At 51.8% G+C, this 15,421-nt stretch overlaps 1 protein-coding gene across 2 annotated transcripts in view; it reads left to right on the top strand.

The window, feature by feature from the left end:
* Positions 1 to 5,482: 5,482 nt before the first annotated feature.
* Positions 5,483 to 15,421, top strand: part of RIN3 (Ras and Rab interactor 3) — a 107,239-nt gene continuing 97,300 nt past the window's right edge. Inside the window, exon 1 of one of the 2 annotated variants that reach the window (XM_084792666.1) lies at positions 5,483 to 5,934. In XM_084792666.1, the coding sequence (XP_084648792.1) occupies positions 5,894 to 5,934 (41 nt within the window). In that variant the 5' untranslated portion in view covers positions 5,483 to 5,893. The remainder of the gene's footprint in view (positions 5,935 to 15,421) is intronic. The other variant, XM_084792664.1, reaches the window with a different exon arrangement.

The following is a 15,421-nucleotide window of genomic DNA, read 5'->3' as shown; positions in this document are numbered from 1 at the left end:
TACACTTTTAAAAATCAGCTTCTTTGAAACTTAACCTGCCCACAATAATCCTGAGTTTAAGCATATAGTTTGATGAGTTTAGATGTATGAATAGCCCCACAAAAACCACCACCACCGTGGGGCTGGGGAGAAGACTACTGTGTAAAGGGGCCTGCCACCCAGCATGACAACCTGAGTTTGATCCCTAGGGCTCGTGTGGAAGAGAGAACCACCTCTCACGAGTTCTCCTCTGACCTCTACACATGCACCATGGTTCAAGCACGCCCATACCCACACATACATAACACACACACACAGTAAATAAATAGAAAAATAAATGTAAATTAAAATAATCATAAACACCATTAGCCAGATAATGAGCGTATTCATCAGACTACCCTCATGTGTGAACCCAAGCTGTGACCCCGAGGAAGAAGAGGTGATGATGACGTGTGCGTAGTTCTAGGCTGCTCTTTGTATGTTTTTGACCAGGTTTCATCCCTTCCCAAGGTGACTGAGGGAAATAAAAATCACACACACACACACACACACACACACACACACACACACACACACACACACCACACCCCTCAGGCCAAGTGTGGGTTCTTATTACTATGAGGCCACTGGGATCTGGCATTTTATCACAGGGCAGGCATGTGACCACTGTCTAACTGCATATGGAATTTCAAGCCATGACAGGAGGAAGGCTTTTTCCCTTTCCTGTTGGACTGACAGACAGACCACGTGATCCTGACTGGTCTCAGGAGCCATAGAACTCGCTTAGAGAGGTCAACCTCCAGGGGGACAGAGCAGAGAGAGGAACCAAATTATCAGTAGCTGATGGCAACACTGAAAGCCCTGGTTTCTTCACATATGGATTCTGCCGCTATAGGCAGTTTCCCAAGATGGCTGACCACTGCTCCAGGCCTCTTATGCCCCCTCCCTTTAGTGCACCTGACTTGCTTCTGACAACACAAGGTAAGATGTCACCTCTGTGACTAGGTTGTGTAAGACTGGGACTCCTCAGCTTTGGTGTAAGAGCCCTCCCTTGGTGACCACCTCAGTCTGAACAGAATGAGGAGTCTGAGGGGCTGAAGGAGGCTCTGTCCAAAGCCCTTAAGGAACTGGGCACTGCCAATGTGCCTGCAGATTCCTCCCTGGCTGAGGATGAAGATGAGACCGCAGCCTGGGAGATAAGAAGGTGGCTGCCAAGGCAGCCCTCAGCGTGTGCTCAGACTCCACCTCAGAGGTAGAGATGCCCCTCTTGCTTGCTAGCAGCTGCTGGTTCTCCCTGCCGAGCCTGGCGGCATGTCACCTCAAACCCTGCTCAGCCAGGGCAGACATTTGTGCTTCTGTGTGGACATCACACAGGGTGACTGATCACGCTATAACTCTGTCTATACTCCCAAACCTCAGGAAACGGGGGTGTGGGGGAAAGATGGAAACCCACAAAGCTGCTTCCTGCTGATCTCTTTTTGCCAAGTGGAACATCCTAAGGAGCCACTGTGCCACGGTTTCACGGTTTCTCCGGTCAGGTTTTTAGACACGGCTCCTCTGGTGAAGCTTCTATCTCACACACCATCAACAGAAACACTTAAGTGTCAGGTATCTGACAGCAGCCATGCTGGCGCATCCAGCAGTCTTGGTTACTCTGTCAAAGGCTCATGGCCTGAAGCCCCGAGTCTGATCTCGTCCCCCAACACACACAACAGAGGACCCACAGGGCCGGACCAACAGGCTGCCTAGTTCAGCCCTCCAACTTCCAGCTAGGTTGGCAGTCCAGCCAGCCACCACAGCCACAGCAGGACAGGAAGGAAGCCCGTGCTTACTTCCTGGTTGCCTCCCCTAGGCTTATCAGGAACCTCCGCTGGTGGTCTTCGCCTGGCTATTTCTGCATCTGGTATCCACCTCCTCCTCTGCTTTAGGGTTAGGATGGGAATGGATCTGGGGGTTGTGACATTCTCACTTGTACTTCCCTATTCTTTTTGTTTGTTTGTTTGTTTTTCCTTTGATATAAGGTCTTCCCACATGGTCCTTGCTGGCCTCAACTTGCTAACTTCCTGCTTCAGCCTCTAGAGTGCTGGGTTCACAAGTGTGTGCCGGGTTCACAAGTGTGTGCCACCACACCTAGCTTCCGAGCATTTCTGAAACCTTCTTATTTTAGTTTAATCAGAAGAGCCATTTGTTCCCTAGGAGACAGGGCAGACAGAGTGAAGACCTAGTTACAGTACAAACAGCCTTTTGTTTCTTGTTTTTGGTTTTGTTGTTGTTTGGGTCATTTGTTTGTTTTTTCAAGACAGAGTTTACCTGTGTAGCCATGGCTGTCCTGGACTCTCTTTGTAGACTAGGCTGGCCTCGAACTCACAGAGATCCGTCTGCCTCTGGGATTTCCCTGTGTAGCCTTGGCTGTCCTGGAACTCACTTTGTAGACCAGGCTGGCCACCTCTGCCTCCCTGGTACTGGGATTAAAGGTGTAGATGCTGCTGCTGCCCCTAGCAGGCTCAAACAGCCATTTCAAATGGGCTACCCCCCCCCCCCAGCTTCTGTCCAAAGCATTCAGCTTCCATCAGCGCGACTGGTACTCCCTATGAGGTGGGCTGTGCCGTTATCACACTTACAGGTGAGGGGAGTGGGACACAGAGGGGGAGTGCACACCCACGAAGCGGCAAAGCCTGCTGTGAACCATGAAGCCCTTGTTCTTCTTATCCGCTACAGCATGACAAAATATGCTGTCTGCAAACATGTCTTATCCCAAAACTGTCAGAGTAAGGTTAGTGAGGGTGTTGAAAAACAAAACTGGGCTACCACAACTTTGTCTTTATCTGCTCCCCGCCCCCAACTCCAGGAGGCTTAGAACTGACCACTCTCAACCTCCTCCCCATTTCCTGCTGCAGACCTAGCTATTTGGAACCTTGTACCGAGGGAGGAGAAGGCCAAGGAGCCCATGGAGGTGGGCACTACCCAAGGAGGATGCAGAGGTGTTGGGATGACCTGTGTTCCTCCCCCATCAAGGGGAGAATGGAAGAGACCAGATGGGGCCGCCACCGTGCAGCAACTGGAGCCTCTGCGGCCCCTCGGGACCTCCATGGTGGTATCACCAGGACAGCATGTGTGTGGCTTTTCTTCATCTTGGCTGTATTTACTACTAGACTTTTAGAACATGGTAGCACCGGCTGGCTTTGGCTATTCCAGGTTTGTACTTGTCTTGATTACAGAAGCTTGGTGTGAAGGCAGATTGGGCATTTCTAGTCCTGCCTGCCCAGGGAGAGATCTTATTGGCTCCGCTGAATGACACACTCACTGATCTATGAACCAAATCACAGCACCAGGTATTTGGAGTTCTCTGATTGGCCAAATCACAGTGGCAGGTATTTGGAGTTCTCTGATTGGCCAAATCACAGTGGCAGGTATTTGGAGTTCTCTGATTGGCCAAATGTGCATCATGTGTTTCCTGCAAAATGGAGGGTGAGGAGAGGCTCTTCAAAGGAAACCTGGGTTTTGTTGCCAAAGGGATGATTCAAAGTGGGGCTTAGAGGTGCAAACCATGGCACATCCTCACACTGCTGTATCCAGCCCCAGCCCAAAGAGTCCTGGAGTTGGATTTGAACCTGTGGCTGCCTTCTGTGCCCAGCTTTCAAGCAGGAAACTACAGGACTGTCAAGGGAGGTGGTAGAAAGGGCAACTGTGGCTCAGGGAGGAGTTGGCCTCGGAGAAGAAATGCCTGTAGGGCCTGGTGGTGACCTGAAAGGGTGGCTCGCAGCACTCAGAGTACAAAGCAGTGTGGGTTGGAGTGACTAGAGTTGCTTCCTGGAGACCACACTTTCTGTGCCTTTCAAAAGGAAAAGCTAGTTTGATTGGGATGCCATTCACCAGCTTAAAGTGTATAATTTGATGGTTTTTTCAGTACAGCCACAAAGTTGTGCAACCAGCACCGCAGTCCAATTAAAAACACTTTCATCACCCCCAGAGAAACCCCATAGCCCTTTGCCAGTTGCTCTCTCCGCTCTCCACTCCCCGCCCCCAACTTCTAAAAACCACCAGTTTATTTTCTGTGTCTATGAAATTGCCTATTCTGAACACTTCATACAAACGGAATGTGTGTTTCGTGACTGGCTTCTGTCACTTAGCATGTTTTCAAGATTCATCTGTGTGGAAGAACCATGTTGTTGGGGCACGGTTCATTTTTGTGGCTGAATAATATTCCCCGATTAAATATATTTACACATTCATCAATGGATGAATGCTTGACTGCTTCCACATACTAGCTACTGTGAATAGCTTGTCACACACACACACACACACACACACACACACACACACACACACACACACTGGGGACTGAATGTAGGGTCCCACATACACATGCCGGGCAAGCACTCTACCTGTGAGCTGCAGCCCCAGCCTGTGTAACATGAGTAAGGCTGATATGAACAGTCATATACATGGTTTTGCATAGACACGCTAGGACAGACAGCTTTGATTTGCCAACGGGACACAACTTAGAATCACTACATTAGTTCGGCCTTTGAGCATGCTGGTTAGGGACTGTCTTACTCGAGTTACTGATGTGGGAAGACCCAGCCCACTGTGGGCAGCACCATTCCCTAGGCAGGGTATCCTGGACCATACAAGAGTGGAGAAACAGAGCTGATCACAAGGAGGCAAGCATGACCACGCTCATTTCTCTTTGCTCCTTGACTGGATGTCATGTAACTGACTAGCTGCTTGACTTCCCCTGCCTTGACTTCCCCACCATGATGAACTGCAACCTGGAATTGAAAACTGAAATAACCCTCTTTGGGTACATAATTTCACCGTTTGAGGAACTGCCAAACCTGCTTCCCAAAGCAGCTACCCCGTTTACTCTTCCCAGCAGGACACTGTTAACTAGGCTTCTTTTCTCACTTCCACAAGCTGATTTGGAGAAAATGCCAAGAAGAGAAGTGGTGGTGAGGGGGTGTGTGGACACTCTAGCACAAGTGTATAAACTAGAGGGTAGAGGCCAAGGATGTGCATGGGAGTTGGGTTATTCCTGTAACGCACAAGACACTTCACTTGTCCCCAGCTGTCTAAATAGTGCCCAGGCTAAGATTGAGTTAGACAGGGGGATATTTTAAGGTCTGCTGTTACCCAGTCTCACAGGCTTAGGAGGCTCAGGAGACATTTTTGAGTGCCTGGGCACTTACAAGAGAGGCCTCCCTTGATGTGTAAACTGGCGGCGGGTTTTCTCCTCTGTCTCCAACTGGGTGCCCTGCCTAGACAGCACAGGTGTGTTAGATGTCAGGTTTGATGGATGTTAACTGCCCTGTTAAACAGCTTAAACAGAGGAGGTATCAAGGGGGAGACTGCGCGGCCACCTGTCAGGGATGTGGAGGAGGTGCTCCGCCTTGGGATCGGGGTCTGGGGGGGTGGGGTGGCTGGGGGGGGGGGTCTTGGCTCCCCTGGGTTGAAGAAGGTCCCAATCTGGCCCTGGGCCTCGACACCTGCCGGCCCTGAGAGTCTGGCTGCCCAGTGCCAACTTGGAGATTTTCCTCAAAGATTCCCTCGCAGGCTCCCGGCGGCCCGCGGCCACAGTAGGTGCAGTCCTCGACGCCAGCACCGCCCGCCGCTAGGCCTGGCCCCAGGGGCGCGGCCCGGCTCCCGCGCGCCCCAGGGGGGCTCCCAGCTGCGAGCAGCGGCCGCCGAAGGGCTTCTGACAAAAAACCCTTGACCACCAGGGCCGGCCTCTTCCTGCGAGCCCGGCGCGCTGCGATCCAGGAAGTGGAAGCCAGCGGCCCCGCGCTTCCCCACTGGGCGCGCGGCTGGCGGCTGCGCCTGGCCCGGCCCTCGGCGAGGGACAGCGCCAGCGCCACACGGAGGTCGCCGCGCCCCTGAGCCCAGCGGAGTCGCGTCCCTGACCGCCGGCTCCAGGATGCGACGCACCGAGGCACCCACGAGCGCCCACCCCGCCGGGTAAGTGGCAGCCAGCGCCCGCCGCTCCCCAGGTGGCCCGCGTCCTTGCCCTTGCTCAGCTTGGTCCCCGAGAGTCCTGGGTGCCCCGGATGGTCCCTGGGCTGCGGGACATCGTGGGTGTCGTGCTGAGGTGGACTCCCCGCCCCCTCCAGCAGAGCCCAAGGCCGGACCCGGTTTCTGCAGGGAAAGGGGGTGGCCCTAGTGACTGCAGCACTTGAGCAAACTTTCAAACCCAGACTTTGTTAAGTGGAAAAACAGCGCACACTGGGCGGCTGGGCGGGTTTGGTTAGAGTATGTTCGAGCCCGGGGTGTCTGTGCAGACATGGCTCCTGCCTGGGCTGAACTTTGGATACAAGCGTTCGCTGCCCCGGCCCAGCCCAGCCAGTCCCGTGCACCACGATGCACCGTTGCTCTGCCTGACCCCCCTCCCCCCCCCCCACTTGCACCCTCAGGTCCTGGGGCCAGACTGGGAGTAGGGTGGTAGTTCAAAAGCACCTACAATTTCAGGCAGCCCCACCTGGCAACTGATTCTCTGCCTGGATTGAGGCAGAGATCCCCTCTGCTAGCCCGCTGGGTAGGCTGGGGACAATGACCTTTGGACTGGCCTTTTGCAGAGCCTGGTGTGTGCTGAGGGTCTAGGGTGCTTAGGTGCCTATGGTTGGCGGGATCCCCCAGCGCGTATGCAGTGTGAAGTGGGTGAAAATAAACAGCTTGGGGACTGCCATTCGGAAGGGATTCCTACTTTTGAACTCTTCCTCCCACCCTCTGCCCTCCCCCTCCCCCCCACCCATGCCCCACCCCCTACCCCCACCCCCACCTGGGACACTGCCCAGAGTTTCGAACCAGTGGGGATGTCCTGTCATCCCTCCAGTAAAAGATCAGGTTTGAAACGGCAGAGTAGAGAGCAATTTCTGTGAAAGCCCTCAAGGACTATCTGAGGGGCCATGAGTGGTGGGCGAATCTACAGCGCCATACTTTGTTTCCGTTTAAAAGTCCCGGGCCTGGTCCCCAGTGGATTCCGGCATCTGCCTGTTTTGATTCTGTGATCTCATCTCCTTGGGTCTCCACTCTGTAGACTAGGAATGCTGTACACATCTTGTGCGCTCCCGGATTGGAGGACAATAGCATGTAACTAGCCCTCACTTGTTCTGGAGGGACTGGGAGTGGCCTGTCAGCGCCCTTAAGTAATGTAGATTTGGCTGCCCCCTTTCTTCTACCCCCCATCCTAGTTACAGCCACAGCCCGGAAATTCTGTGTTGACCCTTCCCTTGGAGCTGATCTCTGCAGAAACAAATGTCATCTGACAGGGAACTGGGAATTCTGGTGGGGGAGGGGGTCTCCTGGGAGCAAGTATCTGCTATACCCTGGATGGTAAAGTGGGCTAGAAAAAGAGGGTGAGGAGCCAAGGCTCCAATCTAATCTACTTCCCCATTTTCCCTATGGTCTGGCCCGATCCACTTCCTCCCGCCTTTCTTTGTTCGTGCCGGTAGTGCCAGTTATTTAATCTGTGCCTCAGTTTACTCGCAAGGATAATCAATAGTCAGTACTCTTCATAGGATGTTTTTGAGGGCTACATTAGTAGAAACCATTGCGTAGATTGGCTGGGAGGTGACACCTTCAATAGTTATTATGACGCTATCGTCGTCATCTGTGAGGTGGGATCCTTCCTTTGGCCAGCTGGATGATTGAAACCAAGGCATGTGACCTCTGCCTCGTGTGAAAACCCCGGGGTCCTAAAAGCCCTCCTTCACAGGGACTTCACAATTCCCCAAGTCATCCCTAGGCCCAGCTGCCACCAGGACTGGTCCTGAAAGCTTTGGAATCTGTCCTTGTGCCTTACTGGCCCAGAGCCCTTCTTCTCTCCGCGTGGGAGATATTCAGACAGTTGGGACATGCCACCTCCAAGCAGCCAGGATAGTGTCACTTGAGTCTCGACTCCTAGCCTGAGGGTCTTTGCAAGCAAATTCTATTTCTTCTTGAAGCAGTTGGGGGTGGGAGGAAGAGAAAATACAGATAGGTTGCTGGATACACTAGGTACAGCCATTTTTTTCCTCACCCACTGTGCCAGGCTCTGCCATTCATTCAAGACTGTTAACAACTCATAAACCATTTCTGCCCACTTACTGGCTGATGTCCTCAGAGGACAGAAGATATGAGGAGCCCTCAGAGCATTCTAGGTGTTCACTGGAAAGAGAGGACATTCAACAGAGGTTAAGAAAATCTAGAACATTCTAGATGGAGTGGGTGGAGTGATGTGGTTAGCAGGAGCCAGGGCTGCTGAAAGTGAGGCTTGCAGGGCTTAGGAGGTCTGCCATGAGTGCTCAGGGCCCAGCAGAGGTTTGCATAGAGGGTGACAGACTGGAGGTGGACAGACAGTAGCTGGGGGGGGGGGGGGCGGGGAGGAGCTATGGTAGCCTATGGTAGCCAGGCATAGCCAGGATGGACAGTTGAGGCAAGAGAAGGAAGAGTGACAGACATGGTTGACGGATTGGTGGTAGACAAACGGCATAGAGAGAAGGGAGCAATGCCAGAGAGGCTGAGATAGTGGAAGGCTACGGTTTGGGTTCAAACTCCCAACTGTGTGGAGTCCTGGGAGAATGGATCCCTCAGAGCCTGTGAGAGCTGGAAGTCACTAAGGCTCAGAGGAGACCCTGCAGGCGCCTGACGCTGCCCTGCTGTGGCAATCACACCCAGTGCCTTTTCCTAGCTTTGCTACATGGACGGTTTACTTAGGATTGTATTTGCAAAAGAATTCCACTCTCGGAACAAATGTGCCTGACCCAATCTATGCTCTGTATAACAAGGAGGAAACAGAGACCCTGAAAGAGGAAGGTGGACCTGGGACTCCTGAGTCTCTCTGCCCTGACATGGTACACACCCTGCAGAGGAGTCCTTAGTCTCTCTAGGGTGCCATCTCTGGCGTGTTGGTTTTCAGGGCCTGATATTCTCAGGTACTCTTGCCTGATAGAGACCGCGGTCTGGGGCAGTAAAGGGTTTTCTTCCCAGGCATGTGGAGGATGGGTGCATGGCATGGCAAGGAGGAGTCTAGGCACACTCATCCCCGTAGCCCTTCTGGTCTCTCCTCTCTTGGTGCCCGCCTGTCCTGGGTCCCAGTCGCTGTGTAGAAGGCTTAAGATGTTACCAGGCGCTTGCATACTAACATAGATGGAGTCCAGAAAGCACAAGTGAGGAGAGTCCTCTATAGCATCTCTGCTGGAAGCGGCATGTGCTATGTGAGGCAGGTCCCTCACCTCCCTCTCCACCTCCCACAACACAGGGGAGAGGTGGTGGGTGGGAGCCATCCTTCAGGGTCCCAGGGTGATGGCAGTTTCTTTCCTCAGGCCTCCCCCCCCAGGTTCCACCTGTCATGGTCAGTGAATCAGCCCTTAGTTCATGTCACTAGACAGTGACAAATGAGCTGAACTGGCAGGCAGCCACGGAGAAGGGAGGGAGGGAGGGAGGGAGGGAGGGAGGGAGGGAGGGAGGGAGGGAGAGCAGGTTTGGAGAAAAGTGGAGCCTGGAGAGGATTGGAGTTGGGATTTTAGCAGGCCTGGAAGGGAGGGCCTAGCCCTGCAGTTCCCAAGAGTGGAGGAGCCTGTAGCTTCTCCAGACTTTGCAGAAATAAGACTTTGGCCCAGGGCAGATTGATGGAAAGAGTACTGGTGTATGGAGGTGGCTGCCTGGCCACTGTGGGAGTTTGGGACAACCTCATGCCTAGAAATAACCCAAGCATAGGGAAAAAGATCTAGAAGAACCCTTGAAATTCTTTGTGCCCCTCTATCAGCTCCTCAGCCAGGGGAGGAACAGGTGACCCCGAGTCATCTTGTTAGTTTAGTGGGCGATTTAGGATTGCGATTGCTGTGATAAAATACTGTAACCAAATGCAACTTGGGGTTTATTTCCTCTCACACTTCCGCATCGCAGCTCATCATCAGGAAAAAGTCAGGTCAGGAGCTGGAAGCCATGGAAGAATGCTCTTACTGGCTTGCTCCGCGTGTGTTGCTCAGCCTGCCTTTTTTTGTAGTACCTATGACCATCAGCCCAGGAGTGGCACTGCCCACGGTGAGCTGGGTCCTCACCTAAGAAAATGCAGTGCAAGCCAATCTGGTGTGGGGGGAGCATTTTCTCAACTAAAGTTCCCTCTTTGAAAATGACTCTTAACTTGCATCAAGCTGACATAAAGCCAGCCAGCACAGAGGGTTAGGGCTGATCTGACAACCAGTTCTAGACCTTTCTATCAAGGCGCCTGCTACCCAGAACTTGCTTTTTATTCTTAGAATCAGGAAGTTACACTGCTTTGTCCCCCAAGGGAGGTCCTGACCGTGGAAGTCTTCTCCACACATGGACCTAAGGATCAAACTCACAACTTGAGCGGCTTTTCTGGAACAGTGTGGCTGTTGTGTTTCAGCTACTTAGAAAAGACTGTCCAGCTTGGAAGATAGAACAGCAGCCCCTTGTCACCCTCAGGTGCCTGCTCACCTGTCTAAAAGGCCCCTTGAGGGAGCTCAGAACACAAGGTGACTTTTCTCTGCAGCAGATGCTGACCCTAAGGCATCTACCCCCTTCCTAGTGTGGAAGGCAGAGGAGGCTAGACACCCAAGACATCAAATGGGAACCCAGCTGAGCCCCTCTTCCCCAACAGTCCTTAACTGCCTAGATGTCCTGAGCTCTTCTCAGAGATGGTGCAGAGTGGAAAACCTCCTGAACCCAAAGAATGGATGGGCTGGGGTTGTAAGTTCTGGAGTCCCTGGCTGCCTCAAAAGGTTCCAAGTGCAAGTCTCTGAATTCAAGAATTTAAAGGTGCTATTGGGGCCAGGGGTGGGGGTGGGGCAGTTGTGGGTTGGGAAGAGCTGTTTTTTTTTTTTTAGCTCCGGAGGCTGTGTAAGAACTTGTATGAATGAGGCGGGCTAATGGACATCTTGAGGTCCTGTCCTCTCTCAAGTGTGGGGACTTGGTTCCTAGAAAACAATGTTTTGCAGGGGGTGGTCCCCTAATAAATAGACTCTTACCTCTGAGCTGTTGTTCCAGGGACAACCAGTATTCCCTCCAGTGCTGGCCCATGGACTGTGGGAATGGGATCCTACAATGAGACCAAGGTGCAGGCTCAGGGCATGCGGTGACTGCTTCGTCCTGCCCATGGCTAGAGAGAGGTGCACAGGGTAGCCCAGAACATGCTCTCACTTTCCTAAGAAACAAAGACACATGTAGAAAGGAGGCTGCTTCTGGGTCACCTCTCTGTGCAAGCAGCTGGGAGGAAACGCTCTCTCATACTGTGGGTTTATTTGACAAAACTGGTCTTGTAGAAGAGCTGAGGTTGAGAGCTCCTACAGATAAGGTCAGTAGTTTCCTAGTGGGACTTGGTGACTGTTGGTGGGTGAGAGGGCTTCTCTGGAGGAGAGAAAGAATCAAGCAGGCTTGAGTGACCTCCAGGTGGGTAGAGCAAGGACAGTAGGGAAGTCCCAGCAACCTCCAGTTGTCTGCACTGTGTGTAAGTTGCCCGTGACATCAACCTTTGCCAGGGTCTGAGAAGACCCTGCCTGAGAAGGAGTCTCTGGCTTCCTGCCAGGGTGAGTCCTCTTCAACACGTGCCCAGGCCTCCTTCATGTCAGTCAGCTAGTCCTTATGTAGGAGACCAGGAAGTGAGTCCATGTCCCCGTCTCCATTCAGTGTGTGAGAGTGCCCTTGAAGGAGAGAGAGGCAGACAGGCCAGAAGAATCTTTCTTAAGATATCAACAAGACAGAAGGGAGGGCTTTCTCAATTCTGTGTTTATCAGTCTGTCCACCTCAGCTTTTCATAGAAGAATCTGGAAGTACCTTGGCTTCCACTTCAGGTGCAATTCCTCCTCTCCCTTAGATCAAGGCTGTCGAGGGCTGTACCAAAGCAGACACAGTGCCAACTGTCGCGTGCCTTGAAAGGGGTCACAGAGCCCTTCATGCTCTCTCACCGATTTCTGGCATGTCCCGGCTCTGTCGGTAGATGTAAAAGAATGCTTCTGCCTGAGACAGAATCTTAGTTCCTTTCAGACAAAGTGGCCCATCTCTGGAGTGGTTGTGGTCAGGGCTTGTCTGTGTCTGAGGTAGCCACAGTGAGCTCAGGCCACATCCTATAGAGTGTTGGCCCCCATGCTCTAGGGTAAGGCTGCATCTTCCTATTCAGGGGCAGGTGGACTGAGGGACCTCCAGTCCTGGCCTAGGAAAGAAATAGTCCATGAGAAAGAGGTAGGCGTGGGGACATCTGGGGCCTTAGAGGGGCTGTTCTATTGGGCACTACCCTCCTGGGAAGCTGGCCTCTTTTATTGACTCTGGGATCTTCAAACAAGCCAAGACTTTGTTATTTCCTGGTAAGAGATAAGACTCAGATGTGTAGACCACCTCTCTAGTGAGTGGGGCCCAGTGGGGATGCTGAAGCCTACTGGAGGAGCCTATTTTCTGAAAGGCCAGCTGGGGAGGTGGAGTGGACTGGCGCATAAGGGGAGGGGCTGCAGGCATTAGGAAGCCCTCCTCCATAGACTCCCTGGGGCTCAGAGGCTGGTGAAAGAGCTAAGTGTGATCATGCTCAGTCTGATGGTCTGTGGCTAATGGGTCAGCTGTCAGGATGCGATTTGCCCAGCTCTTTCCCCAGACTTAAGTCTGGTTTCCTCCCTCTGAGCCAGTGTCAGAGACAGCCTGTGTGGATGCATCTGGGACCACAAGTTTGAAGAAGGGCAGTAAGGATGGCATCTGACGACCCTGCCAGTCATACATTATGACTGCTCTACATGTTGGGTAGAGCCCTTTTCTAAAGCGTATTCTGGCATTCTCTCATTGTGCTCACTCATCAGCCCCCTCTCCTACAGCCAGCTACCTGCCACCTGTCCACTCACCCGCCCGCTAACCCATGCAGCCATCCATCCAGCCGTCCAGCCATCTACCATCTGTCTATCCATCCATCATCCATCCGTCCTCCTCCTACCACCAGCCAGCTTCCTGCCACCTGTCTACCCTCCTCTTACTCGTTCATACAGCCATCTACCCAGAAGTCCGGTCCATCTGTGCACCAGCTCGGCATCTGTTCATCTGTCCACTCATTCACCCACCTATTCGTCTCTCCGCCCACCCATCCATTCACCAGTTCATCTTCCCATCCATTCATCCATATGTCCCTCCGTCTGTCTGCCCGTCATTTATTCATCTGTTCATCCATCCATCCACCTACCCACCCCTCCATCTGTCTGCCCACCCATTTATTCATCTGTTCACCTATCCACTCCTTCCTCAGTTTATCTCTACCTGTCTAGCCATTCACTGAACAGTTGGATGTTCTAGAATTTCCAGTTTTTCTACTAAGGAACATAAGAGAGGCCTGTGCACAGCTCAAGCACAAGGCACGGCAGACAAAGGTGCTGAGCTGCTTCTCCCACTGGCTGCGGTGAGCAGGGAGGGTCTGGCAGTGATAGCACTGGGATGCTACCCTGAAGGTCAAGTATACATTAACGGCTAAGGTCAGGAATATAAAGAAAGGAATTCAATCAGGAGTTGGCTTGAGTGGGAAATTGGTACAACCCAGGTCATGTGTGTAGAACCCTGAAGAGTCTAGTGTGGGGCAGGAAAAAGTGTTGTGTATGAAGGTATGGAGGAGGTTCCACTTGGCTCTCTATAGAAGAGTCTGGCTTTTATTTCCCATGGTGATAAAGACCACAGGCCTGTTCCTCCATGTAGTGGCTCAGCAGTGCTAGGTAAGATGCTGCAGCTGAGCCTGCCATAGCACCTTCTTCCTCTCCCACTGCTAATAGGGTGGCAACCCCAGTGTTGTCATGGTGACCAGAGACAGTGTTCTCTGTCTGTCCCCGGCTGTGAGGCCATCGGGAACTCTGTGTGCATGTGCACAGGTGTGCATACTTGTGTACATACATACACACTATTACACATGTGAGTAGTATTGATTTTCAAAAACGGGTTTTATTTATATACCTTTAAAACACAGACAAGAATAATGAAATTGAAAGCCTCAAACATTTGTCCCTCTGAGTCTGCCCCCAGACCAAATGTGTATTTGTATAATTTTAATCTGTATGTATGTGGCAACTTGTGTTCCTCTTTTCGCACAGAAGGTTACTTCCTGCTTCCATGTTTCTACATGTGCTCGGGACATGTGTTACCTGCCAACCATCATGGTACCGTGTAATGTAAAATTATTTTAAAATGACATTTTCTGTACGTGCCATGGTACACTAGTGGAGACCAAAGGATAACTTTTAGAGTCTGTTCTTACCTTCATGTGGGTCCTGGAAATGGGACTCAGGTCATCAGGTTTGGTGCCGGGTGCCCTTTACCCAGTGAGCCATCTCAGTGGCTTATATTACTGCCACTTAATGGGCACAGTCAGCTTAGTCGGTGCCTGTGTTGACTGCTTGACATCATCCCAAGTCGCCTCTGTGTTAAGTGAAACATCTGAATATGTGTGCAGGTCTAAGGTTTCAAATGACTTCCTCAAAGCGTAGTTCTTCGCCTCTATCCAGGGATCTTTGAGCTTAAGGCAAGAGTGAAGCAAAATTTCATGGTTGGCCCCTGCATTTTAGGTGTGTGTAACTTTTCAGCCAAATGTTCCTCAATTTTCTTGCAAGTAGATACAGTCATTTGATTAAGGTCAGGACTGGGTGGTGTAAGTAGGGAGTGAAATTTGCTCAAAGATGCCCTTACAATGAAAGAATTTGTGTTTCCTGTCGACTGAAAGGAAGATAGCATGGCTGGAGCTGAGGCAGCCATCTTGGATTCTGAGGTAAACTTAAATGTAGAAGCTACATGGGATGGGATAACAATATGGCTAGGGTCCCAAAACATAAAGCATCATTCTCACTCTGGACTGTTCACCCAGAGTTACATGAGTCTCCTCACATGAGAACGGAACACATAGTCATCTTGTTTAAATCACTCTGATTCTACTTTTTCTATTATAAATTCTATCCCCAGTAATAGTTTTATGTCTTTTATCCATACCCAGAAAAAAAAATACTAAACTGAGTTTTAGGCCTTTGTGCAAGTCCTTGTTCTCAGAGGATGAGGAAAGGAGAAAGAGGGAGAGAGGCAAGGCGAGACTTCTCCCTCCAGGACTAGGTTGCGGGCATGTGAGGTTTAGATTTCACTGGAAGCTTCTGGCTATTTACTCTGGTTTGCGTCTGACTGCAAAGCCTTGTGCTCTGGGATGTGTCATGCCTCCTCAAGACGGTTGCATACCATTGTGCAGGTTGTTCACCGCTCAGAACATGCCTGGCTGAGAGAGCAGCAGTGGGGGAGGGGGAGGAAATTGCATTTAGCTCAGGGCGGAGTGTTATGACAGCGGTGTAGGAGGTGGGGTGGGCTTGGCCTGTTTCTGGGGAGAGGCAAAGAGAGCACCTCCCTTTAGTTTTCACAGAGGCACTCTGTCAGCCATTGGGAACCCCAACCAAAGAAAAACAGAAAATCAGCATATGTGGCGCACAGAATACTGAGCCCAGAGGAAACTTGTACC

Source organism: Acomys minous, assembly GCF_964271855.1.
Source record: "Acomys minous genome assembly, chromosome: 8".
NCBI lineage: Eukaryota > Metazoa > Chordata > Mammalia > Rodentia > Muridae > Acomys > Acomys minous.
The sequence above is the reverse complement of the archived record's forward strand: the minus strand, read 5'-3'. Positions and strand labels throughout refer to the sequence as shown.